Source organism: Pelmatolapia mariae, linkage group LG18, assembly GCF_036321145.2.
Source record: "Pelmatolapia mariae isolate MD_Pm_ZW linkage group LG18, Pm_UMD_F_2, whole genome shotgun sequence".
Lineage (NCBI taxonomy): Eukaryota > Metazoa > Chordata > Actinopteri > Cichliformes > Cichlidae > Pelmatolapia > Pelmatolapia mariae.
In genome coordinates this window covers 11,755,180-11,782,506 of record NC_086243.1, presented here as the reverse complement: position 1 = coordinate 11,782,506, position 27,327 = coordinate 11,755,180, and the positions used below count along the sequence as shown (strand labels likewise).

The 27,327-nt window shown below is 39.8% G+C and overlaps 2 protein-coding genes and 1 non-coding gene across 6 annotated transcripts; 2 read left to right on the top strand and 1 right to left on the bottom strand.

The window, feature by feature from the left end:
• Positions 1–3,148: 3,148 nt before the first annotated feature.
• On the top strand, positions 3,149–21,660 carry LOC134616586 (anoctamin-8-like). Of its 4 annotated transcripts, none has more exons than XM_063461466.1 (18): positions 3,149–3,443; positions 6,050–6,160; positions 9,094–9,226; positions 11,150–11,288; positions 11,404–11,500; positions 11,792–11,908; positions 12,073–12,200; positions 14,071–14,232; positions 14,968–15,120; positions 15,551–15,677; positions 15,853–15,908; positions 16,012–16,086; positions 18,221–18,718; positions 18,959–19,111; positions 19,203–19,394; positions 19,502–19,633; positions 19,844–19,954; positions 20,363–21,660. In XM_063461466.1, the coding sequence occupies exons 1-18, from the start codon at positions 3,248–3,250 to the stop codon at positions 21,023–21,025; spliced, it is 3,243 nt and encodes a 1,080-aa protein (XP_063317536.1). In that variant the 5' UTR covers positions 3,149–3,247; the 3' UTR covers positions 21,026–21,660. The 4 variants fall into 4 exon arrangements, with proteins under 4 accessions (XP_063317536.1, XP_063317535.1, XP_063317538.1 ...); XM_063461465.1 differs by having other exon boundaries at positions 18,956–19,111; XM_063461468.1 differs by lacking the exon at positions 6,050–6,160 and having other exon boundaries at positions 18,956–19,111.
• On the top strand, positions 14,634–14,706 carry trnak-cuu (transfer RNA lysine (anticodon CUU)). The gene has a single exon. It is a non-coding gene; the product is annotated as a tRNA-Lys (tRNA).
• Positions 21,661–22,610: 950 nt separating the features above from the next.
• Positions 22,611–27,327, bottom strand: LOC134616587 (DET1- and DDB1-associated protein 1-like). Its single transcript, XM_063461469.1, has 5 exons — positions 27,004–27,327; positions 26,679–26,759; positions 26,448–26,499; positions 24,693–24,754; positions 22,611–24,567 (listed from the first exon to the last, which is right to left on the bottom strand). The coding sequence occupies exons 1-5, from the start codon at positions 27,010–27,012 to the stop codon at positions 24,463–24,465; spliced, it is 309 nt and encodes a 102-aa protein (XP_063317539.1). The 5' UTR covers positions 27,013–27,327; the 3' UTR covers positions 22,611–24,462.

Genomic DNA, 27,327 nt, shown 5'->3' with positions numbered 1-27,327 from the left:
CAGATTTATCGGCTGCACATCCATGATGCAAATCTCTTCTTTCAACCACATTCCAAAGATGCTCTGTTAGACTGAGATCAGGTGACAGTGGGGCGGTTTGAGTTTAGATAACTCGTTGTCATGTTCGAGATGATCTCAGCTTTGTGACACGTGCGTTATCATACTGAATGCAACCATCAGTAGATGGCCGTCATAAAGGCCTGAACATGGTCAGCGATAGTACTCGGGTAAACTGTGGTGCTTAACTGATCCTCAAAACAGGCTCAAAGCATGCCAGGAAAATATCCCCCATGCATTTACACCACCAGCATCCTGAACTGCTGACACAAGGCAGGATAGATCCATGCTTTTGTGCTGTTTATGTTAAATTCTGACCAAACCTTCAGGGGCACATATGCATGACTCTTTGTGGGCCCTCTTCCATTCTTGCTCCATATCTTACATGATTTTATTTCATTTTATTTCAACAAATAATTTAGTTCATTACTGTACACAATAATCTGTAGTGTAGCCATTCATGAGCTGCCTTTAAAAACACATAAGACCAAAAGTCTGTTTAGTTTGAAATATCCCCACATTTCTACAATTATATTATGTTTCAATGAGTTTTGCTTGGAGTATCCAGCTTAGGGGTGTATTATTTTCTTCATTTATATTTCGGTATTTATTATTCTCTTGGCATAAAAAAGCTTAAAGTGCAATCAATCTGTCCTCTCTTCGTCCTTCCCATCACTCCAGGGTAACCTTCATTTTGCTCTCTCTTTTCACTTCCATCATCTTTTATCACATTCAGGACTGATTGCAGGCCCTTAACCTTACAGCATCATGCTGCTTTCAACCTGTTTGGCACTAAGGCACATCAGAGGTCAAACCAGATCATCAAGGCAAACCAGAATAATTATAAATGTACTTGTCTTGATAATTGTGTGTAAAAAGTGTAAATAAGTGTCCATATTTACTTGTTTCCATGAAACTCTAATGACAGTATTGTAAAGGCCTAACAGCAGTGTGTTAGTTTGAAATTAGGTCAAATTAGGTTTACGATATGTGCGATGATGTAACAGCCATCTGTTAGTGTTCCTTTGATGCTATCAAACATAAAAGTTATACAGCAGTTTTTTGGGCTTGACTGGATGATTTGGCATAACATGAAACTGTGAGCGTCCTCGCGGATATGTTGGTGCTTCATAAGAACTAACCAAAGGTAAATAAATGCGTCCATCGCCATATAAGTGACTACTTACATACTTTTTTTTATTATTAATTAAGGAGCATTGTATTATTTTAAAACACTATTTCATCAGCCTTAAACACTTGCTTAAAAATGCCTTGTTTACATCACGGCCTCACTGGTCCAACATAAGCTTTCAGCTGAAGCTGCTATTGATAGAAAAGACTGGAATAACTTTAAACTGCTGCTACATGCGCTCACCTAGTATCACATAATCTAGAGAGGGACCTGGTGCTGCTTCGGTCTCTGGCTGTTTCTGAAATGAATATTCATGTGTTAATAGAGTTAAGTCCTGCTGGCTAACTCTGATAGAACCACTGGCTCACTGTCTTTAGCAAATGCTCTTAGCTAAACCATTCTTAACCTGTTAGTTGTGCTCTGCTCACCTTTATTTTGAAAGAAGTCTGTTAGTGGCTCATTTCTCTCACTTTGCTTTCTTTCCCTCTCCTTTCTTTCTTTTGTTTTTTGACACGTCAAATTTGATTCCTTGGTTAGAGAGATGACTTCAGGTATGCATTATCAGTCAACTGTAAAGTCGAGTCCAAGTGTGGGGTGAATGAAATGATTTCGTGTCAGCAGATTTATTCAAGTACTGCAAACAAAAACAAACTTTTCATTCCTGTAGTTGGGGCTCTGGGGAATCTGTCCAACTTCTTCCTCTGCTACAACATCCATGCAACCATCCAAATGTCACAGACTCATCAGCCTTGCCAGCGTTTGTCCAATTCTCTTTTCTCTAGTTTTGGTGAACGTGTGCCAACTGTAGCTTCAGTTTCCTGTTGTTAACTGACAGGAATGACACATGGTGTGGTCTTTTGCTGCTGTAGCCCATCTGCTGCAAGGTTCAATTTGCTGTGCTTTGAGAGATTCAAAGTCTCTTAAATCACATTTCTTCCTTATTCAAATACTCAGAAATGTGTCACCAGAGGGTGGTCAGAAAATACCAGCATGCACATTTATTTATGTTGTTCTGAGCAGCAGAAAGTTCACAGAAGCAGTGGACCTGTGAGCTCATGAGAAATAAACGTGAATTTTGTTTTCTTCCTTCTTCAGTTTTATTAAAATTTTATTTGAGAATTGACTTTGTGCTTAATTAAATGTATGCATTGATGTCTTGGGAAATATTCATGTGCACTTCTTTATCGAACAGGGAAATGGTTAGTGTGGCTTGACCTAATTAAAATGTGACATCATTTCTTTTGGTTTTGTTTGTCTTGTTTTGTACATGAACAAACGTGTAAAACTCAACTTCATTATGACCAAATACATGACCCTGCCTAAAACCAACTTGTTAGTTGTGTCTAACCATAGTCGCATTTGCTCGCTATATTTTTAGTTGAGTGAGCAAATTTGGAATATGTAACTAGGCCAGCAAGTCACACACACAAAAAAATGCAGTGAAACAAAAAGGCTTCCATATGCAGTCCAGAGAAACATTTTATAGATGCCAAAATAATGAGATATGACTCAGGGATTACTAAAAACCTGACCACGTCAGAGTGTCAGGTTTCTTAATTTACTGCTGTGTAATAAGCAAACTAATGAGTGTCACGTGCATACAGACTTGTATAGAAGCTGCTGTCACCACTAGACCCCTGGTAAGCCATGGTAACCACTTCCTTGGCTGCATTCTCCTGCTTGCAACCTTAATTTAATATGTGAGAACTTCCAATCCTGAAGGGACTCAATACAATCCTGTTGGCTTTGTAGATTTTCAGTAAATATTTTTTTTTTTTAAACCCAAAACATGAAGTGCACCTTCATACCGCCAGTGGACCTGTAGCCTGCTAGGTGTTCCCCTAAAACTCTGTCGTCACACAGTCACGACTGGTGCGCGTAACGTGTACATGCCATGATCATGTTCCTCCTCCTCTTCCTCCTCCTCCTCCTCATCTTTCACATACATTAGGGTTTCCCTTTGCACGCAACAGCCATGAAATAAACGAAAAAAATCAGAGTCCTCCGTGCGGTGCGGTCTTCCAGCCAATTCACCAACTGGAGTATTTGTGCACCACCATGCAAGCGGCGGGCACCGCGGCAGCTGATGCCGATGCTACTGTAAACAGTGGCAGCAGCAGCGCCGCAGACATAAGCGACAGAGACGGGGCAGGGGAGAGGATGGAGAGGACGGTGCCAAGCGAACAGCAGCAGGACAGGACCAACAACCAGCAGCAGCATCAACAGACGTCCTCAACCCCGTCTGGAGTGCTGGGTGAGTATCGCAGAGAAAGATTGAGGGGGGGTGAACGGCAAAATGTGTGTGTGGACTCGCTTTCTCTGTGGTCACAGAAAGCGAGTGTTTGTGTGCCTTTACCAAAAAAAAAAAAAAAAGAAATGAGAGAGAGAATGGGGATAATGCACCAAAGATATGGTGCAGTCACTGATGCTGAACAGACTTTAGTGAATGACTCACTGGGGAGACAGGAGGGATCCGTCTGTGACTGGGATGAGGTTTCCGTGTTCTTTAATTTCGCCGCTACACGGTGCGCATTCCGATTCAGGCAGGCCCGGGAAGAGTCCGAGGCAGGCTTCCTGGTCCACAGGTGCATGAAGGGCTGATATGCAACGGAGATGTGTGTCCCGGCGGGCTGTCGGTCACTGTGCGCTATACTCTGAAGACACTAAATAATGCGCTGCGAGCTCAGATGTCAGCTGTGACTTTACACGGAGAAATAGCATGCTACAGTAGTGAGTAAGCAAGAGATGGATGGATGGCTGGCTGGATGGATGGATGGATGGATTGCTGGATGGATGGATGGATGGATGGATGGATTATGAAGATTATAAAAAGCAGTGAGAATTATATGCGCTGTCACCTTTTACTCCACTCTTCTGTGACACTTCATGGGGGTTTGCTCTGTGGTGGCATGTTTCAGGACGCATAGATACCTTGCCTTTATTAAAGACTATAGTAATAGTCTGGGCCTCTTACTGTATAACCCTTACAGTCCTGGCCTGAACAGTGTCATGATAGCTACTGCTTTCACTTACGAACTGACTTCAAGCCAACCAGCGTAAACCACACTGGGGGGAAATTTGGTGTCACATAATATATATACATACATAAAAAAAAAAACTTTAAACTTTCAAAGGTTTGGAAAGATATCCTACCATTTCCCATTGCTCTGTCAGTCTGGAGGCTACAGCAGATTATCAAAGCTTATGTCTTTCTGGTTTGTGTGTGGCCTGTTTGTTGAAGACTTTGCACTTCATTGATGCTTGCCTGCTGTTTGTCCATTGTGTGCTGGGAAACCACCCCATCCCAACTTGACTTGGCAACAGAGTATGTAAACAATATTTAGGCTTACTCCTGAATAAATATTTAAATTAGTAGTAAAATCAAACGGAAAGAAACATGTTGAGAAGTAACTTTCTAAAAGCATTCTTGAGCTATAACTTGCTGTCTGATGAATCCCAACAAAAATATGACATGGAGTAAACTAAGATACAGTCTCATATTTGATCTAATATCTAATATTTAATATTTACTGTAACTTGTTTTTTAGAGTCCCATTGCGCTTGATAAATATCATCATTCTCATTCGTTATGTGAAACCTCTCACTTTTGTATCAGTAAACTAGATGCTAAAATCACAATTAATGATCAGGAAAGCAAAGCAAACTACAAAATCTGGACTGATATAAAAACACAGCTGTGAAAAATATCCGATAGCCAGTGCTTAGTAAATGTAATTTTTTTTGTCATTTTATGTATTAATTTATCTATAATTAATATGATAAATATGTCTCAGGGTGTGCACCTGCTCCATTGCATTCTTATATTAAATAAGCTCATCATTTAAAGATAATTTGACCCTAATTTGATCAATTGCTTCTGCCCGGGAGAGAAATTTGCATGTCATATACACGTTCAAGTAGAGGATTCTTCATGGCTTTAATAAGCGTTTCTGTCATGGGGAACCAGCGAGAACATCGGTGTGCAGTACTCTGAAACACACAGAGCATGGAGTAGAAGCAGCCAGTGTCTGTAGTTTGGCTTGGATCGCATCATTATGTCATACAAAAAGTCAGATCTTTATGAATTTATTCATCGTATTTCTGGTTAGGTGTGATTGATGTTGGAGTTTATTAGTTATGTATTTAATGCAGTGAGTTGGTTTATTCCCAGCCACAAAATACTGTAACACAGAAGATGACAGCAGCACCGAAGGCTCTCAGAAAGAGGGCTAATACGTGCTGTAAGTAGGTGATGTGATATTGCAGAATGTGACATCCAGAAGACAGGCACACACTGAGAGAGTGTTACACTATAATTCAGTGAACTATGAAGCGATTCGCCCATCACCGTGGCTGTCGTTCCTGAGCGTGAGCCACTGAAAACCAACGTGTGAAAGGCACAGCAATAAAAATGATGACTTCAGACTTCAGTGTGTCGTTATAATGCACAAGTGGGATGACGCTGCTGAGTACAACCGAGGCCTGTTGGTTTGTCAGCACTTAATGTTTATCTAGAGGCTTGAAAAAGTAGCTTGTTAGTGAGTATTTACTCACCGACCAGTTTGCAGATGGTTTGTTTGTTTGCCTCTCAGAACATTTGCTCAGTCACAGCACTGTTAACCTTCACTGGAGATGACTCATTATTTTCTACATTTCAGTCCCTATGTCACCATGACAGAGCAAACAGTTAATAGTGAATGGAAAATGTTGTGATTAAACTTTGTCTGTATTGAACAAGTGACTGATATTAATCAAAAACTGGTCAGTTGTGGTTAGCATCTGTCTTTTTTTCTCTTTACACTTTGTTAACCCCAGTTTGACCCAGTCTCATTTTCTCTCTATATTACCTGTCTTCCTTAGATAAACTGTTTGGGAAGCGACTTCTACAGGCCAGGCACTTTATTATGTCACGGAAGTCCTGGTTAAAGATGGTTCCCACAGAGAACTGTGATATACTGATGACATTCCCAGGTACAGTAAGCTCAGACGTGTCCTGTTTGTTTTGTTTGTCCTGTGCTGAAGCCCTTGCTGCAGAGAGAAGAGTGTTCATTTAATACCAGTGATGATCAGCCACCCACTTAGGCAGATGATTGTGACTGTCAGATGGGCTCTGGGGACAATTAGAAATCTTCCATTTACTGTGCTTGTATTTACACACCATCCCCTTCTGCAGTGTATTTTAATGAAGCTGTGAATTCGCTGGCCAAACCTTCACATATACAACATGAAAGTCCCATCCTATACATTATGTTGCATTTTAACATGATACCATTTGTGTGGGGTCTATGTTAGACTGCTTTTGTAAATAATCTTTGGTGACATGAAACATATATGTTCAGTTTACTGCATCTGTCTGGCATTTCTGCTCTTCATTTTCAAGACAGTGTGTCCTGTTTTCGAGGTGTACATTTTACAACCTGAATTCCCAAAAAGGTGGGATGCTGTGTAAAAACAGAATACAATTATTTGCTGATCTCATAAATACATATTGTACTTACAGTGGAATACAGAAAACATCAAATGTTTAAAGTGAGACATTTGACCAGGACTGCAGGGGGACTCCTAATCCTCCATCCAGTGTAAAATCTTAACCAAATCAAACATGTGCATCATAAAGAATGAGATAACCATATCCGGTCAGGGCCTGGGTTAACAAGGACTGCATCGGGTGCCGTTGGCCAACAGGGTGCTGGAGGAATCTGTGCTACTGTTGGTGAAAGATAAAGAAAGAGGAAAGGGGAAGGCATGTTTGAAGGCAAGGAGAGAGAAGGAAAGGCAGGGGAAAGTGGCAAATTTAGGGACTATAACTGGTAAAGGAAGAGAGCTGGCTGATATGATGGAGAGAAGGAAACTAAATATATTATGTGTGCAGGAGACCAGGTAGAATGGAACATTGTAGGTGGATTCAAGCTGTTTTACCATGGTGTAAGTAGGAAGAGAAATGAAGTAGGGGTAATCTTGTTGGAAGAGTATGTGAATAGTGTTACTGAGGTGAAGAGATTTTCAAAGTGCCCAAAAGGTTAGATGTGAATAAAAAGAGAAAGAGGAACTCTGGAGTAAGTTGGATGACGTGGCAGAGAGTGTGTGAAGGGGGAAGAGGGTGGTGATTGGAGCAGACGTCAGTGGACATTTGCGTGACAGAAACAGAGGTGATAAGTGGGTATGGTGTTAAGGAGAGAAATGCAGAAGGACAGATGGTGGTGGATTTTTGCCAAAACTATAGAAATGGCTGTGGTAGGGAGGTAAGAGGGAGGACCACGGCATGACATATAAGATTGAAGGAAGGTGCACACAGGTGGATTACATCTTGTGCAGAACATGCGGTCCTAAAGAGATAGGAGGCTGTAAGGTGGTGTCAGGAATGTAGTTATAGGGAACATCAGATGTCTGTAGGATGAGTGAAGGCAGATATAAGGATTAAATAATGCAACAGTCAAAGGACAAGAAAGGTGAAGAAGAGAGTCCAGGCAGGGTGGAGTGGAGGGACACGGTTGTCAAGGGTGAACTCTGACAGAAGGATGGCACCAAGAGTGAAAGGGATGGTGAGACCTGCTATGATGTATGATTTGAAAATGGTGGCAGGAATTTGACAAAATTCCTCTCCCAAATTTCCAGTAACTGCTCTCCTCAATCACCAGATTTTTACAGGCTGCTGTTAAAAGAAGAGGGGATGTTATACAGTGGTTTACATGACCCTGTCCCAACTTTTTTTAAAGACATGTAATCATTATAAAATGGTACATTTTCTCAGCTTAAGTATTTAATATGTTTTTGAAATGTCTTCTTGTCAATAAAATGTGTTTATGCAATTTGTAAATCATTGCACTCTGTTTTTATCATCCTCATTATTAAGAACTGGGGTTGTATAATGCCTTTATCGTGAATTTCATTTAACTTAATTAGAGTAAAGAGATGGTTGAGACTGTTAAGATGTTTTGTAGTAAAACAGGAATTGAAATGTAAACTCTTGGACATTGGATCTTACAATTACTGTGAAGATTTTTTATGTTTAAGAAAACAAATCTGAAGAATGCGCGTCTGTTTTTTATGACCACTCTGAAAAACCTTTTCACTGCACACACTTCCTTTTGAGCCGACCTTCAGCGGAAACGTCCGCTGCATTGATTGTTTAGAGTTCAACTGTTTCCACCTATTTACGCTTTGATGTTTTAAGTCATTCATCTGAAAGTGCACACATGACGCACAAAATTGCACCTTAACTGTCTTATCTTGCGTACCTGCAGTTTTTAATCTAGGCAGGCACGCTTGAATTTTAACCAGAAAATGTAGTCTTATCGAGTCAGCTGAAGCAGTTTTTATCAACCATAAATGGCTCAGTATGAGTTTATTCTAAGCAATCAAAGACAGCAGCTGTTACAAAATTGTAACTCAACAATGTGCAACAGTCATAGCTGAATCTGATAGTAAGAAACACACACGGCACATGTTTATATATAAATTGCACCTGTTTTAAAGCTTTTCCACGTTAGATGAACTTAACGTTGTAAATGATTTTCAGTGTGATGTTTAGTGTTAGTAAGGTCTATAACAGTTTCATTACTGGTTCAAATTTTTCATAGTCAGCTGAAAAAGATTGATTGGTTACAGTCCATCCTCACTAGCTTTTAAAATATCTTTGTGGTAAATAGAGACAAGTATTTAACTGGAAAGGCCTGTTACTGCCACCTCCACCTCCCACCTACCTCCCTTCTTCATGACACTTCAGTCAGAGCTGTGAAAAACTGGCTTTGGTTCAGCCTCCTTACACAGCATCAAACATATAATTTCCTTATAATTTTGATAAACGAGACTCTAAACCTGCTAAGTTAATTTAGACTGTAATGAAAATACATGTAAATGACATTACTGCGATTGATAAAAAATGTCAACATTTTTCCCTACAGACACAATAGACGACCACACTCTGCTGTGGCTCCTGAATCAGATTCGGGTTGGAATCCCACAAGTCAGCATCCAGGTTCGACAGCATAAACACACCCAGGCAAACGCCTTCTTCATCACAACAACGTTTGAGAAGTAGGTAACTCAAACTCTGGCTGTGTGTGTTACACCATTTTGACATTTTATACCATTATTGATTTACACCTGCTTCATCTTAGCCACAAACAAATGCCCAGACTTAGTGTTGGGTCGTGGCAAATAAATGTGTTTTTGTATGAAAGAACTGTGTGTTTACAGCTCCTATTCAGTTAGGTGCAGTTAGGTACAAAAATGTGAAGTATTAATTTTACATACATGATTAGATGGTTTTGGCATATACAGTTAGAGCCATATGTTTGTAGACAGTTATTTTTGTTTTTGTTTTTCTGTTACATGGTCTTGTGTACACCGTCACAGTGGATTTTAAGATTAAAGCCCAGAGTTTCAGCTTTAATTAAAGAGGTTTTTAAAAAAAAAATAAAAAATTTTAAACTAACATAATTTTAAATATGAGGACTGTTTTTAATATTTGAAAATCCTTTGTAGTCAATGACTGCCTCAGGTCTTGAACTCATGGACATCAGCAAATGCTTTAAATCCTGTGTTTGCACTTTGTAGCTCTGTCTGATCAGTTTTGCAGCATTTAATTTGTCTGAGTCTGAGCTGAGAGTATACACAGCCCTGTACACATCACAGTTCATCCTGCTGCTTCTATCAGCAGTCACATCATCGATAAACATGCCAGCCATACATGCCCATGCCATAACACTACCTCCACCATGTTTGACAGATGATGTGGTGTACTTTGTTTCATTAACTGTTTAGATTTTTCTTCAGACTTTTTTCTTCTTATCATTCTGATATAAGCTCATGTTGATTTCATCTCTTCTTTTTCCAGAACCATGCAGGCTTTTTAGATGTTTTCTGGCAAAGTTTAATCTGATCTTCTAGTTCTTGAGTTTAAAGGAAAAAAATTCACAATTCATCTGCTTTAGTTGTCCTCTGTTGTCACTTTTTTTCGTTGGTGTTGAAGAGCTGGCAAGTACATTCATTCTTTTTAACAATGTACCAGGGTGGAGTCAGTGGAGATGAGAATTAGGGGTGATTTGTGACTCTAGAATAGCAGCAAGAGTGAAAGACGGGTGAGACCTGCTATGATTTATGTTTTGGATACAGTGGCATGAACACAAAGACAGGAGGTAGTAGAGTTGAAGATGTTAAGATTTTCATTGGGAGGGACCAGAGTGGAAAAGATTAGAAATTAGTACATTAGAGGAACAGCTCAGGTTTAGTGGTATGGCGACAACGTTAGAGAAGCAAGGAGATGATTTGGACATGTGCAGAGAAGGTAGTGGATATATTGAAAAAAGACTGTGCCAGCTGCCAGGCAGAAGGAAAAGATGAAGACCACAAACGAGATTCATGGATGTAGTGAAGGAGGACATGCAGTGATTTGGTGTGACAGAGGAGGATGCTAGAGAGAAAGGGAGTCGGAGGCAGAGGATCAACTGTGTCACCTGGCCATAAAATTGTTATTTAGTCAGTTGTCCAAATAATAATTTTGAGGCTCTGAAAATGGAGTACTAAGTGTAAAATGTCACAGTCAATGAACAAACTCTAAGCAAGAAATGTAATTAGAGTATTGTCTGTGAAGGTTCTCAGTCATCCAGGTCATCGTAGCCTAAGGAGTTTCAAAAGAAAAGCGTCTGGACTTCTTTAAGTTGCTTGAAGACGTTTCACCTCTCATCCGACACGCTTCTTCAGTTCTAAAGGTCAAATGGTGGAGAGTCCTAGATTTAAACCCAGTGGGAGTATCCCCCCAAAGAGGGACAAAGGACCCCCTTAGAGTATTAGAGTAAAATTATTTTGAATACATGTGACAAGTCATCCTCCACCTCCACTTGTATTCACAGTAGTTTAATGCCCTTAATGTACCTAAATACTGAAACATTTTCAGTGCAGCATCTGTGCAGCGTCAGTTCTCCATCAGGGTTTATGTTGCTGTTCATTCACCCTCAGCTTACTGCGAGGAGCTGAACAGATGGGCATGCACAAGAACGTTAAACCACAGTTTGGTGGTGGCATGCGGCGCTTTTCCTGTGAGGAGGACAACATCTATGAGAACATTGAGAGCGAGCTCTGCTTTTTTACCTCTCAGGTTAGAAGCCAAACCCTGGGTCATGTTTGAATATCTTAAACAGTATAAACTGTGAATTCAATGAATTAAAATGTATGTGTTCTTTTTCCTGCTTTGTGTTCGTGGTTTTGTTCAGGAGCGTCAGAGCATCATTAAGTACTGGCTCGATAACCTGCGAGCCAAGCAGGGGGAGGTGCTTCACAACATTCACTTCCTGGAGGGACAGCCAATCAGTATGCTGGGGGTTTTTTATGAGTACTTTATATTGAGGCATTCCTTAAATACTTCACGAATGCATTTGCTTTTAAATGCAATATTTCATATTTCAACTGGTGTACAAATAGATGCCAAGTTTATCATGAAAATCTTTTGTTCTAACACAAGAACACTCACTGAAGACTATCAGGACATCCACTGTTAGAGTTTTACTTGTTTCACTAAGATAAACTAAATGTATTGTTTTTTGCTGGATTACAGGAGATTTTAGAATCCATGTTTTTCCAAACTTGATGTGTCCTCTTTAGTTCCAGAGCTGATAGCTCGGGGGGTGATCCAGCAAATGTTTCCTCTTCATGAGCAGAGGATACTCAACCAGCTGATGACATCTTGGGTCCAGGCTGTATGTGAGAGGCAGCCCCTCGGTAGGAAGATTTACAATTTTACTTTGGAGGGCAGTAAACAGAAGGTCTCCATTAGGCCTACATATATTTAATATTTAATAAGGAATATTAAATGACACTATAAAACATTATGTGATGCCTTCAAATCCTAAACCCTCAACATTTTCAATTTTTCTACTTTGTAGATGACATCTGTGACTACTTTGGAGTGAAGATTGCCATGTATTTTGCATGGCTGGGTTTCTACACCAACTCCATGCTTTATCCTGCTGTCATTGGCTTTCTCCTCTGGATACTAGCAGAGGCTGACCAGGTACTTGGACCATTTTTTTTCTTTCTTGAAAACATTTGTACATTTTTGGACACAGATTTTTGACAGTAAATTTGCCTCTGTACACCACCACAGTGGGTTTCAAATACTCAGAAGTAACTGGACAATTGACTACAAACAGATGAAGCCCGTTCCCTCATTATTTCTTGGTTAATTAGGAAAAGATCAAAGCTCTAGAGCTGATTCCAAGTGTTCAGCTTGTATTTGGTATTTCTTCTGTTCTCACTATGAGGTCCAAATAGATGTTGATGCAAATGCAGGTCATCATTAATTAGAAAAAAAGAGACGATTGTTTGATGACAGAATTATTTCCAGGAAACACAACTTCACAACATGTAGCCAAGTCAAAAACACCCTTGAGGATGTAGGGGTGTCATTGTCAACAATCGGCAATGTAAAGAATTTAAACAACTCTACATCAAGTCTACAATCAAAAATTGCCTTCATGTATGGAAGGGTTTGTAAACACTCTGTATTTCCTTGTTCCTCTTGTATTTCCGTGTTGTAACAAGGTGCAAAACACTGGTTACACTCAGTAACAAGGAGGCCAGATTATGCTTCCACAGACAACACCTACAACACAAAAGCCTGCACAGTTCTTTGGACAGGTGAAACCAAAATTAACGAGTGAAAAGAAAAGCATGAAGAAGTAGAGAAACAGCTCATGAAGCATGCCACATTATCTATTGAAACATGGTATGACTGCAGTGGAACCGGTTCACTAGTGTTTGCTGATAGAAGTAATGGGATGAATTGGAAGTGTACAAGGCTATACTCACTACTCAGCCTCAGACAAATATTACAAAACTGATCAGATAGTGCTTCACGGTGCAGGTGGATAATGAAAAATGAAAGGATACTTCAGAGACATTTACAAAGCAAAGAAATATGATATACTTCAATGGCCGTGTCTGTCATCCAACAGAGCATGCTTTTCAGGTATTAAATACAAAACTGAATGTAGAGACCCACAAACAAGCAGCAACTGAACAAAGATCCTGGACAATCTGAAAGGATTTTCAGGATTTCATTTAAAAAAATAATTTTTTATATTTAAAATTATGCCGGTTTGTCCAATTTCCTTTGAGCCTCTTATAATGGATGCCTGTGTATAAAACCAGCTTTAATTTCAAAGCAGGTCAAGCCAAACCTTTGTAAAAGGCCTTAAATTAAACATGAAAGTCTGCACTTCAGTCACACCTTGATTGATTTAAAATCCACTGTGGTGGTGTACAGGGGCAAAATTACAAAAAAAAAAGCATATTAATCTCAGGAAAATATTTGATCTTTTCTTTAGCTTGTTGTGGAAATTGAAAAAAATGTATTTGTATAAAGCAAATTCAGAGTATTATGTCATCAAACATACGGCTGTGGACCACTAAATATTCAAATAGATGATAGTTGATCTACACGGAAATAATCGTATTCGTTTCAGCTTATCGTTTTCTGGTTTGGCTCTCCTGACACTATAAATGCTCTGACTCAGAGGCTTTTAATTTGAATGTGTGAGACTGAAAAGATAGCAGCCCCTGACAGGAAGTAGGCAGCTTTGATTTATGGTCAAGCTGATGTGCTGGCACGCTGAAAAGCAGAACACACAAAAATCCCTCTTCACGATCACACAGTTGATATGTAACATGTAAGGAGTAAACACTTGGGTAATATGCATGAAAGTAAATATGAAATTTCCACTGAATTGCCTCTAATGTTTTTCCTAAAATGCTTAAACTGTTTATAAGTTAAAGCAGCACATGATACAAACTAAATAATCTAATCAGTAGCACTGCATGGTATAACTTTATCATCACATGTTACAGCATTTTGTCTTTGGTTCTCTAATGCTCCTGCTCAGACCAGTCAGGATATCTGCTGTGTGGTTTTTGCCCTCTTCAACGTTGTGTGGGCGACTTTGTTTCTGGAGCGCTGGAAGAGGCGAGAGGCAGAGCTGGCTTACAGGTGGGGCACTCTGGATACCCCCACAGAGTCCTTAGAGGAGCCCAGACCTCAGTTCAGGGTGAGCACTGTTTCAGTACTTATACCACCAAGCATTTTTCAGTGATAATGATAATAAACTTCTAAAGCTTATTTTTTTTAAATTAATGGATTTACACACAGACTTTGACTTCTTTTATTCAGCATTTCCATTTTTATCAAAGTAAAAAGCTATATCGCTGTCTTTGCATGATGCAAGGGATCAGTTACTCAGTTCTGCAGTAACTCAGTTGCATCACAATTCCAGGAAATGCGATCAACGTGTTTCTAAGAGTAGTGTGCGAGTGTGAGTGTGTGTGCGCGGGGGGTGGAGGTGTCCAACTCACTGTGTCCTGCTGTGAGGAATGAATAGAAAACTGCACGGGGGGTGGGGGAGAGGGTGTTAATGCCTCGAAAGGGGACTGTGGGAAATCCTTAGCACAAGCCCGGCTAGCTCAGTCGGTAGAGCATGAGACTCTTAATCTCAGGGTCGTGGGTTCGAGCCCCACGTTGGGCGTAATAGCTTTTAAAGAAGACACACATATAACCGGAAGTCCTACAAAATAGGAAGATCTGACTTCTTGGCAGGCAATGTTGCAAACTGTACTGATGGCACGAGTTTGATGTAACAAATTATATAGAGGGAATTAGCTGTTTGCTGTGATAAGACACCTCATATCATTTTTACACTTCAAATGATGACAAAAATCCCAAAATAGCCTCCAATCTCATATTCAGCCTGGCCCGTCTGTTCCCTCGTCCTCTGTTGTCTCTGCAGGGAGTGAAGCGTTGCAGTCCTATAACTGGCTGTGAGGAGTTCTACTACCCACCCTGGAAGAGAGCTCTGTTCAGATGGCTGGTCAGCCTGCCCATCTGCCTCCTCTGTCTCTGCTTTGTCTTCCTCGCTATGCTCCTCTGCCTGGAACTGCAGGTTTGACACCCAGAACAACCGTGTGCAGGTTCTGTGAGACAAAATGAATTTAATATAGTCATGGTGATGATATATATCTGTGTTTAATTCTACTCTTAATGAAATAAATACAGTATATAAGGAGTTTAACAAGAGAGGTAAAAAGTGAGAACAAATTTGCTTCAGACCAATAAAGTCTATCTTTACTCTATGTCATAAATGTTTTGGGGGGTTTTTAATAAAAGCTATGAAGAATGTAAGATCCATGTCAACTGGTAGTCCTGAGATTTGTGTAATGTGTTATTTTCTAAAACAGGTTAAACAGACCATAATCAACTATACCTCCTACCAGCTCACATTCATTTAACGGCCTTTTAAAAATAGCCCAGGGATTTGAGATATGAATGAACAGGCCATTAAAAATGTATCATACTTCTATTTCACCTTGCAGGAAGTGGTGATGGAGATTCAGGAGCTGCCTAGTATTACAAGATTCATTCCGAAGATACTTCTGGCCATGACAGTGACTGTATGTGATGAAGTATATAAGAAGATCGCCTACTGGCTCAATGACATGGGTAAGAAGAAATTAAATTTAATGAAGCGTACTTGCCCATGACCGTGATTTAGATTATGTAACTCTTTGGTATGTAGAAGGCTGTCCTATGTCCTAGTCTGCATTTTTACTTTTTGTTAGAGGAAAAACTCCTGCACACTGAATAACACTATTCTTATTTGCATTTCTTCACCTAGAAAACTACAGACTCCAGAGTGCCTATGAGAATAATCTCATCATCAAGATGGTTTTTGTAAGTCATTATTTCCCCTTATTTGGGGATAAAAACAGTTTACCATGAACGAGTGAGTGAGTGAGCGTTTGCATTTCTGCAATGTTTTCTTCTTGTTTTGCAGTTTGAATTCATCAATTCTTACCTTAGCCTTTTCTACATTGGATTCTACCTCAAGGACATGGAGAGACTAAAGGAGGTAACCACAGTTTTATTTATTTATCTTATCTCATACCATGTTTAGCTTATTTATTTATACATACATATGTATACATATATATACACACACACACACACACACACACATACATATATATATATATATATATACACATATATATGTATATATACATACATATATATACATATATACACACACACATATTTTATATATATATATATATATATATATATATATATATATATATATATATATATACATATATATACACACATATGTATTATGATATTATATAAATATTTCTTACAGTGCCAGGGTTGCACTGTGTGATGACAACAGCTAAGCAACTTGAATTTTTATTGTTGTTTCCTTTTGAAGGGGTCTTTTTCCCGATTGGAAACTAATTATGCCAACAGCACATGAATGCAGCATTAGTAGAAATACTTATTTTTTTATTAAAAAAGCACTACACACACAAAAAAATGTATTTTTGTTGGGTCTGTGTTTCCACAAGCCCCGCTGGTTCAGAAACTTATTCTCGTTAACGACAAAAACAAGACGAACATCTTTTACTTGCTAGCAAGGGAAGTCTTTGGTCAAGAACCAGCTCTTGGAGCGCACGCTCCTAACCTGTCTCCAGCCCAAAGTCCTTCAAAAGAGCAGCTTCCCTCGCAGCTATTTATTGACAAACTGTTACCATACACATCACACCCCCCAATGGTTCTAAGACAAGGCACTATGTGTAAGCACCTGTATGCATGTGCAAGAACGTGTGTGTGTGTCATGTGAGAATGTGTGTGTGTGTGTGTGTGTGTGTGTGTGTGTGTGTGTGTGTGTGTGTGTGTGTGTGTGTGTGTGTGTGTGTGTGTGTGTGTGTGTGTGTCATGGGGGTGCGTTTGTGTGACCTCCTGCTGACCAAAAGGGTCATAAAAGCAGGAAGCTTACAACAGAAGAAACAGATCTTTCAGATAAAACCTCCCCCAGCATAGAGTGGCTGGAGAGGTGGTCAGGATCAAAGGAAAGTCTTGATCCTACTGCTTGAACCAAGACTGTACAAATTTAAGAACATAAAGACAACATTCAACAATTAGACTTAACAATTTTATCCCCAAAATTCTTATAAATATAATATGGTAATAGTATGCTATGTTATATTATAGTAAATATTACTGCTGTCTTATAGGTTAACCATTTTTTCTAATGTGCAAAGGTTACATTAAGGCAGGTATTTTGTTTGAGTCTACAAATTCTGAGTGAGTGTACATAGAGTCACGTGGCAAAGTGTAAGGCTACAATCCAAAGTCACTGTTTAGGTGAGAGATTTAATGTTAGTTGTGTAATACTGTATAAAGGTCTTCAGCTATCCCTCTTTTTTTTTATTTTGCCAATACAATAGATGCTGTGATTTATTTAAATTTGCAAACAACAATGAAAGTACAGTAGATGAGGCAAAAACCAGTTTGTTCCAACAACCTCAAAAGTCAATATTTGGTATGACCACTTTATTCTTCAGTACAGCCTGAACTCTCCTAAGAAAGCTTTCTTCAAGCAGTCGTCAGGAGTAGTTCTCCAGGCTTCTTGAAGGACCTTCAAAGATCTTTTGATGTAGGGTGCCTTTTGTTCCATTATCTGTCAAAATGATAATGATTCGGAAACTGTCCGTCTGCAGTTGATTGTTTTGAAGTCTGCAACTTGGCATACAAAAAGAAATTGGTCAGGTACAAGGACTGAGTGAAAAAGCAGCCAATGTCTAAAGAAAAGCTTTGGAAGACCTTTAGAAGCCTGGAGAACTACAGATCCAGACCAGTTTAAAAAAATTAGAAACAAGTCTATTCCCTTCTGAGTCCCAGAGGGATCCCTGTCAGTCGCAGTGCAAACGATGCACAGTGCAGAACTAAAATATAAAGAATTGAGGGTTGCTCAAGACTTTTGCACAGCATGGCATAATAATGAAACACTGCATTTGTTGCCCTAAACTTTAAATCATACAAGATCAAAGCTTTAACAGCAACACCCACAATTTCTTCAACTAAGCACCAGTTTATTATGAATCCCAGAGTCTGTTTTTTCTTTTACTCAACAATCACTGGGTCTTGCTTTGATGTCATTCTTACATTCAGCACAGTAACAGATCCCGTCCTTCTCTTCACAGATGCTAGCTACTCTACTGATTTTCCGCCAGTTCTTACAGAACATCAAAGAGGTCCTTCAGCCTTACCTGTATGAGCAAAACAAGCTTGGTGTGTTCACCCCAAAGGTGCTGTGGGAGCTTCTCCAAGCCATCGTGCTCAAATATGGCCGCCTGGCTCTGGGAAAGGCTCAAGCTTCAATGACATCCTATTCCTTTCTGAGTCCCAGAGGAATTCCTGTCAGTCACAGTGCAAACGGTAACCCAGAGCCAAAGAGAAGAGGAGATCTGAAAGCAGGATTCAGGCTGACAGAGGAAGAATGGGACATGACCGACAGTGCCATGAAGCAACGTAAAGTCAGCTTCACCGAGAAAGTCGACTACCAGGATGTCACAACGGACACGCAGGCAGCGGATGACAGCTCCCTAGAGGACAGTCCCACGCTGGTGGAGGAGGGCATGGATCCTTCCAGTATTTTTGATAGCTGCGATGAGGACAGTGATTGTGAAGTGCTGCCTCAAGTATGTGGTTTGCTTAATTGAACTGTGTATCAGATTCTATTGCTGCTTTGTATTCTTGCCGTATGTCTTTAAAATGCAAAATTGACGTCCTTTGCTTTAATAGGTATCAAAGGTCTCAATATTACACTGTGCTGTTTGAGAGTCATTTAACTCACAATATCACAACTAAAGTATGCACTGCAAAGCTATAGAATTAAAGCTCCTGTTACTAGATTAGCAGTCTAATATTTGCTTTAGCAGGACACCAAAGACAATACCACCTCTGTCTGTCAGAGAAGAAGGAATGTGGGGGAGGGCAATGATGACAAGAAATCATGGATCGATCCACCGGAAGAGCCAAAAACTGTCACTCTGACCCAAGCCGAGATTGAGAGTTGTATGCAGACATACGAGGTAGGACTACACTTAAATTCACCTGTCCCCATGAAAATAATTTGACATTTAATAGAAATTTTGTTGCTTAACGACAACTTGACCCCGACAGGACACACTTCAGGACTACCAGGAGATGTTCATTCAGTTTGGCTATGTGGTGCTCTTCTCTTCTGCGTTTCCGCTGGCGGCCATGTGTGCCCTTATCAACAACATCATCGAAATACGCAGCGATGCCCTGAAGCTCTGTACCGGTCTGCAGAGACCGTTTGGGCAGAGGGTGGAGAACATAGGACAATGGCAGGTCAGTGTGTGTCATGCTTTGAAAAATGTCAGAAAAGCCTCCAGGCTCCAGTGTGCACAGCAGGGGCATCTGATAATATGTAAATATCTTTCCCTGTGTGTTGCCAGACTGCGATGGAGGCCATGGGCTTGATAGCCATTATAGTTAACTGCTACCTGATTGGTCAGTGCGGGCAGCTTCAGCGTCTGTTCCCCTGGCTTAGTCCTGAAATGACCATCATCTCCATCGTCTTATTGGAGGTATTTGCAGTCGTGTAGATTTGGCAGGGAAGACGTTTGTTTGTTTTCTGTAAATGTGGAAAATGATATTTTCTTATATTTATTGTGATTTTTGGTATTTGTATGACATGTTCAATAGAAATATTAAAGACAGGCGGGAGGGGGAGAATGCCATTGTGCCTTGGTGGAACTGTGTGTTGAGTGTCCCTTTGTGGTCTTGGTGGTTTACAGCACTTTGCAATCCTCCTAAAGTACATCATCCATGTTGCCATCCCTGATATCCCTGGCTGGGTAGCAGAAGAGATGGCCAAGCTAGAGTACCGACGAAGGGAAGCTTTCAAGGTATAACTGTGTGATAGCTTGAAAGACCTTCGGCCAACGTAAGGCTTGCTGTTGGCTGCATACTGTGTCATGTCTTTGCATATCTCTACATTTGTGCCCCTTGGTGCCTCATGGTGTGCATTATCCAACAATGCACACCAGTGAAGCCTTTTCTGATTGTAATGAAGAAGTAACTGTATGTGTTTGTCTGTATAGTCTTGTTGGCACCTTGTCTTGATGATGAGTCTCGTTATAGAGATAGCAACACAACTATGAGCCAAAATGGAAAAATCTAGATATTTGTATTTATGTTTGCATTTCATCACTGTTAGTATATATATTTTAAATGTATAATATTTCAGTGTGTATTTCTATATGTAATTATCCCTCATCTTCTCTATCTTTAATGTCAAACTTCTCCCTCTTTAGAAGCATGAGCTGCAGGCCCAACAACACTTCCAGCAGCAGCTCAGGCGCCGGCGTGAAGAAGAAGAGCTTCAGCGTCATGCTGAGCTGCAGGCCGAAGCCCGTCAGGAGAGTGACTGTCATAAGGCAGACACCCAGCACCAGCATCACCATGACAAAACACAAATAAGCAAGCCAGGGGACAAGCCCAAGAGACCAAGCTCTCTGCTGGGAAACAACAATGTGATGAAGCTTAAGCAGATCATTCCTCTTCAGGGGAAGTTCTCCTCCGGCACGTCACGCTCACCGGCTCAGTCCCCAACGGGAGGCGAAGCAAAGCTCCCGGGATTTCTGAAGTTTTTGAAGTCACCTGAGGTGAAAAAAGAGCCAGCAGTGGCAGTTGGAGCCACGCAGGGGTCAACAGCGACCTCTTCAGTTCCCCCTAGTGGCCAGGAGAGGTCACAATCCCCCAACCGGACATTCAGTCCTGGGAAGCTGTTCAGCTTCAGCAAGTCAGAGGGTACTGTGGTGTGCGCAAATGGGACACAGCTGACCACCCAGGCTGCTAACACTCAACCCAGTAGGGTTGAGTTAAACACATCCTCAGAGGAATTACCCTCGAATGAGTCAGATAAAGGTGAATCGAAACAACTGACTGATTTAGAAAGCTCCAACTCAAAGACTTAATAAATGATCAACCAAACCAGTGTATTATTATAAAGTGGAGAGCAGCATACAAGTGACATTGATGCACCTCCACTGTAGGAGAACATTAGTCATGAGGACCACATGTAAAGTCGGCGAGGATTAGACTTTCACACTTCATGCAACTTACTTCTCACAAAACATTAAACTGTATCTATTAACACTCGACTATCTAACTTCCATGTAAAAATGTACAGTAAGCATAACTCCTTGAATGGAGCTTGAGTAACCTTTAATGAAGGTTCAATTACTGCATGAGTGGTTTTCAACAGCACCAGAACACACTGTATTGATGTGAAGGATCGTTTCCCCCCCCCTCAATTTCCAGGACTTTATCACCAATGAGCCCTTTTGTCAGAGGTCATGAGCAGCAACTTCCCATTCTGCATTTATTTCTCCTTCATTTTGATGCCTGTATAAAATGCATGTTGCATTATGTGCATGCATTACTTCTCCATCATGTCTTTTTAGTTGTGAAGCACTTTCAAAGCCATTGTATTCCTCCGCAATAGGTCAGATTTATTCACTGTGACCATAAAAAAAATATTCTATTTTTCTTAACTTTGATTTTCTATGAATTATTTTACTACATAAATTAGTGAATGTACTTCCTTGATGCAAATAAATCTCACTTTAATAAACGCCCATCGAGAAATAAAACACTCACTGTATGACCGACCGCACAGTTGGATCGATTTCTTTGCTGGATGTAGGGCTTGAATTAAAACGCTCATATACATTCAGAGGCCAGTTTATTAGGTATACCTGTTCAACTGCTTGTTTAGCCATGCAGACATAGTACAGATGAACTGCTGGAGTTCAAACTGAGCATCAGAATGGGAAAGGAAGGAACACATGGTTGTTGGCGCTAGAGAGGTTGGTCTTAAGAGTATTTTTGAAACTGAGCTGATAGGTAGGCAACAGTAACTCAAATTATCAGGATCTCTGAATGCACAACATATCAAACCTTGAAGCAGATGGGCTACACAGCAGAAGACCAAAGCGGGTGTGACTGTTGTCAAGAAAAGAAAAGGAAAGTGAGGCTACAATTTGCAAAGGTTAACCAAAACTGGACAATAGAAAATTTGAGCAATTTCCAATTTGCAATAATTGTGTGATCCTATAATGTCAATATGGACCAAAACCTCTGAAAAATGCTTCCAGCCCCTTGTTGGATCTATGCTGTGGAGAATTCAGGCATTTCTGAGGGTACAAGTGGGTCCAACCAATTATTAAAAGAACTGTACTTAATTAAGTGGTCATTGGTGTATTCTCTTATATAAACATGGTATTAAAAGATATAGCTTACAGCTAAGCTAAGCTATAAAAAAATAAACAAGTGTTTAAAGTGTTGTATATTACCTGCATATTTGCACATGCAATCAGAAAGAAGGATCTTTCTTCAGTTTCACCCAAAGACTGGCTGCTGATTACAGAGTTATCTTTACTGCATGTCACAGAGCAATCTATACAAGAACATCTAAAACTGACAATACAACTATACAATCGACTCAAAGCAAAACAACAAACTTAATCAAGTGATGGAATACAAACCATAAGACATCAGGAGAAATGGGTGACTCTTTTATATGAAGCTAAAGAAAATACACTGCCTCTTTCAGGTTTAAAATAGTACTTGTGAAATCTACGTGTACTCTCGTTCCACTGACCTGCACAAGCAACGAAAGTGAACATTCATGAGTCAGCCACACTGATAAAACCTCTGAAAGATGAAAAACACAACATCTTCTGCAACGTCCTGCTGGAAACCTTGCGCATTCATCTGGATGTTACCGTCTATCACCCACTTTCTCTTAAATAAAGTGGGCGTTTAAGCAAAGTACATAAGTGGATTAAGGACAGCATTTGCTTCTGGCCAAACATCAAACTGCCCAGGAACAGCTCAAGCAACACAAAGAGCCCAAAGCACTGACCCATCCCTTAAATTCCACACACTCAAAGCTGTTGCACGAGGGGGGATCGACATGACATAAGATCAGTTTTAATTTTGTGGCTGGCTCGTGTACACTGTAGCAGGTTAAACTTTTCAAAAAGTATTTCTTTCCTAAGGTGCAAAAACTCAGCAAATTAGTTAAATGCTTTTGTTTCATTTACAGAAACTCCCTACAGCATAAAAGTTGTCTTAACAATGTGAGGATAACTACAGCTAGCTTGGGAAAGACAAAATTGGAGTGAGTCTTGTTACCTGATAAAAAGGTGAGGGCAATCGTAATACACATACTGTACAAATATACAAGATTTGCAGAGCCATGGGAGCAGCTTCACTCTTTGCAATGTATGTACTGAACCTTGTTGATCCAAAAATATTTCCTCAACATGGCTCAAATGACTGACGTGTTTAAGCACATTTACAGCTAGGATGCTCAGTAGTCCCCCCAAAACAACAGTATGGCTAAAGTGTAAATTTACACATATTATTCAGTCAAATACTGTGCTGATGGTGCCATTACAAAGATCCAACTGCTGAAGTATTAAGAAGCTGAGATTTTAGCTACAAAATATGTACAAGTGAAAATTGCATCCTCTAGCATAAATATTGGCTTGGACGTTTTCTTACACCAAAGTCCATCCAACTCTGCAGTGCTTAATCTTCCTGAAACACAATGTAAACCAAGGGGCACCCTAAGTCGCAAGTGGAAACACACTCACTTCCACATAAGGCAATAAATCATTATAGTTATTATTCATCGGGAGAAAACAAACATTTCTTCAATCACTCATCTTGTTTCTGCAACACAGCTCATAAAAACAAACCCTGAATCTAACGCTAAACCTAAACCACTATTAAAATAATTATTTCCACTTACTGTAATAGCAGTAATCTTTAAAAAGATTACCTAAAATGACATAAGTAACAACAGAAATTGTTCATAATTCAAAAATTTAAGTTCCTGATTGAAAAATATCCACAAGGTCATCTCACAGCACATGCACATTTCAGATATGTGTGAATTACTGCAATTGTAAACCTTCAAAGGGTCAGCCCAAAAGCTTTTTTTTTTTTTTTTTTTTTTTTTTTAAATCCCTGGCATCTCTAAAGAAAAACTACATGGGTGTAAGTGGAATAAAACCACAGGGACTGAGCAATAAGGAGGTAGATGTTTGATCATTTTAAGACTACTATGAAAAGAAAAAACAAACCTCTGAAGTAGAAGTATGGCCTCCTCAAAGTGAACAAAACAATGCATGAAAGCAGTGAATAACTGAGGAAAAAGGTATTTGGTTAAGGAGGAGCTCTAAAGTCAAGTCCAAACATTAGGAACAACTTGACAGCTGTGGTCTGAAATCAAACTGCTTGTGCAGCTGTGGCAAACTTGTTTGCAAACATGTATTTTGCATCGGCTTGTGCATTTTGTCTGAGTGGGTCAGTCTCTACTCAGAATCGATGGCGTAGCAGTTTATGAAGCTTCATTCGGCTCTCTGTTGTCTGTTCTTGCAATTTTTCGTGGAGGTGCCGTGCTCTCCCCTTCTGTTTGTTCCTGTTCTCGCTTTTTTGCCGCATTCTGATGGAGTAAGGAAAAGGACATTAACCACTGGACTACAACATAATGGAGACGTGCCATCATAGACAATATAGTTAGCACAAACTGCTTCCTCCATTAGATGAACGATATTTAAAAGCCTTTACCTTTTTATCCCACTGTTGATGTAGATATCGTAATAAGATGTTTGTCTTCTCTGTGACTATGACTGAGGAACAAAAACACAGAGATGATCTGATCATGAGAAACACAAAAGCACACAATGCAAAAAGAGAAAAAAATGTAGAAATCCATAATAGATGCAGAGTGTTTATGTAGAGTGACTTTTGGGGAAGATGTAGACATCAATGTTTAGGGAGTAAAAAGAATTGTGATATCAATGTATCAGCCAATAATCTCTAAATGCATAAATAGGTATACAATATATGAGTCAAAGTGAACATGTTAAATGATGAGCCATCTCCAACCATATAGAGCATTTTATAAATGATTTTGCAAGCATACTTGACTGCACACATCTAATGCCTACTGCTGAGAGTAACAATATTAGACATCATATACAGTGCTGTGAAAATGTATTTGCCAGCTTCCTGATTTCTTTGTTTGCTTGTTTTCTTCCCCATGTTTGTCAAACTTACATGTTTTGGATCAAACAAATTTTAATGTTAGACAAAGACAACCTGACTAACTGCCTGTTTTTAAATGATGATTTCATTTATTAAGGAAAAAAGCTATCCAAAAATACCGTTCCCTGTCTTGATGCATGCTCAATCATCCAGGTAAGTAGATCCCAAAAGGTTGATTCTATTCATCTGGATGTAGCATTTTCCATGAGAGAAACGTTTCGTCACTCATCCAAGTGACCTCCTCAGTCTCAGGGCCAGGTGTTCAGCAAGAACTACAGTCAAATCTCTTGTGACAATTGGTAATGAGTCTTTCACACTGCTGTGAAATTGCTGAGTAATTTGGCCCACTCTTCTTTGCAGAATTGTTTTAATTCAGCCATATTGGAGGGGTTTCTACCATGAACGACCTGTTTAACATCATGCCAAAGCATCTCAACTGGATTTACAGTAAGTCTAGACTTTGACTAGTCCACTCCACTCCAAAACCTTTTTTTTTTTTTCTTTTTGTGCCTTTCAGAGGTGCACTGTATGTTTTGGATCATTGTCCTGCTGTATAAATCAAGTGAGCTTGAGCTTCAGAACATAAAGTTATAGCAGCACATTATCCTTCAGCATTTTCTGGTATAGAGCAGAATTCATGTTCCATCAGTTACAGCAAGTTGTCCTGAAGCAGCAAAGCAACATCAGACCGTGACACTACCACAACCATGTTTGACTGCCGGTATGATGCTGTTTTTATTAAATGCTGTGTTAGTTTTATGCCATACGTAACGGGATACTCCTGGGAAGGTTCACCACTGTTTTCCCAATTTGTGGATAATGGCTGTCATTGTGGTTCACTGGAGTCCCAACCTTAGAAACAGCTTTGTAACCAAAGACTGATAGATGTCAGTGACTTTGTTTCTCTGCTGTTTCTTTAGATTGTTTTATAATGTGTTCCTTTTTGAGATTTTTATGCCTGCATAGGGGTTGGGGCAATTACTTCTCCACACAGGGCTAAGCAGGCTTCCCCTGATAAACGATCAGTTAATTAACTGAATATTGTATTTACTCAGTCATTTACTTTGACTAATATTAAAATTAGTTTGATGATCTGAAACATGAAAGTGTACCAAATATGCAAAAAGAAAGAAAACCAAGAAGGGGCAAATGCTTTTTCACAACACTGTAAGCTGATACTGATAAGCCTATGACAAGTTGACATCAGTCCAAAGTTTAGCAATCTATGAGAAAGAACGTAAAAGCCTAGAGGCCATTCACTGGGTGTGTACTTACTCTGCTCTGAGGGATAATCCCGAGTTGGAAGATACACAGATGGTCGACGGTTCTACCAAAAAAAAAAAGAAAGAAAGAAAATAAATAAATAAGACAGAGGTCCAAGTTAGTCTATTATTGCTTAAACTGCTTCAGACATCAATAGTGGCATCACAACATGACAAAACGTTCTTGAGCTCAGATTAGAAATGAAAACATCTGAGCATAATGAGAAACACAAGCATCACTCACTGAGGCTTTGCACACAGAGTCTGCATGGAACCTGCTGAAGTTGTTTTTGTTGTAGACGGGTAGTCCCTTCAGGAAGTCTCTCTGTATACACAACAGAAAAACAAGACGATAAACACTTAAGTGTAACTGCAGCTGCGACACACATACACTACCAGATGGAAAACACACTCAGGCAGGTTGCACAAACAACTCCTGCCCTTCACATTTATTAAGGTGACGTATTTGTAATGTGACAGACTATTTACAGCACGTCTCACTTGCTACAACAAGCAATTCGACGAATAGCAACTTAAACAGTTCAGGAACGAAGTATCTATGAACCAACCTTCTCCATTTCTGCTCGGGTCGTGCTCTTCGTTTATTATTGAGCAAAGCACGGTGAGGGTGAAAACCAGCAAATGCTACTGCTTTAGCTAGCTAGCTACTAAGCCTTGTTTTTGTCGAAGCCAAGATACCGAACTGTTTACCCGGTCAACAGCGCCTGCTACAAAACATAAACTACGTTTGATATGATTGCATCGCGTCACTTCAGTCAGGTAGAAAACTACCACTCGTGTAACTACGAAAACGCCGAAATTTAGGGTCTTTTTGGCCGCCAACTTGCTACTATTTCAAAACTCCATATTTGTTGTTCGTCTCTTATGGGCGG

Bases quoted from the DNA above. Each gene is read 5' to 3' on its own strand.
- LOC134616586 (XM_063461465.1), top strand. From the start codon at position 3,248: ATGCAAGCGGCGGGCACCGCGGCAGCTGATGCCGATGCTACTGTAAAC. The intron at 15,909-16,011 runs GTAAGTCATTAT...CTTGTTTTGCAG, and splicing joins TCATCATCAAGATGGTTTTT to TTTGAATTCATCAATTCTTA. The intron at 19,112-19,202 runs GTAGGACTACAC...TGACCCCGACAG, and splicing joins GTTGTATGCAGACATACGAG to GACACACTTCAGGACTACCA.
- LOC134616587 (XM_063461469.1), bottom strand. The intron at 26,500-26,678 runs GTGAGTGATGCT...TTTTTTTGGTAG, and splicing joins ACTCTGTGTGCAAAGCCTCA to AACCGTCGACCATCTGTGTA. The intron at 24,568-24,692 runs GTAAAGGCTTTT...TTACTCCATCAG, and splicing joins ATCAACAGTGGGATAAAAAG to AATGCGGCAAAAAAGCGAGA.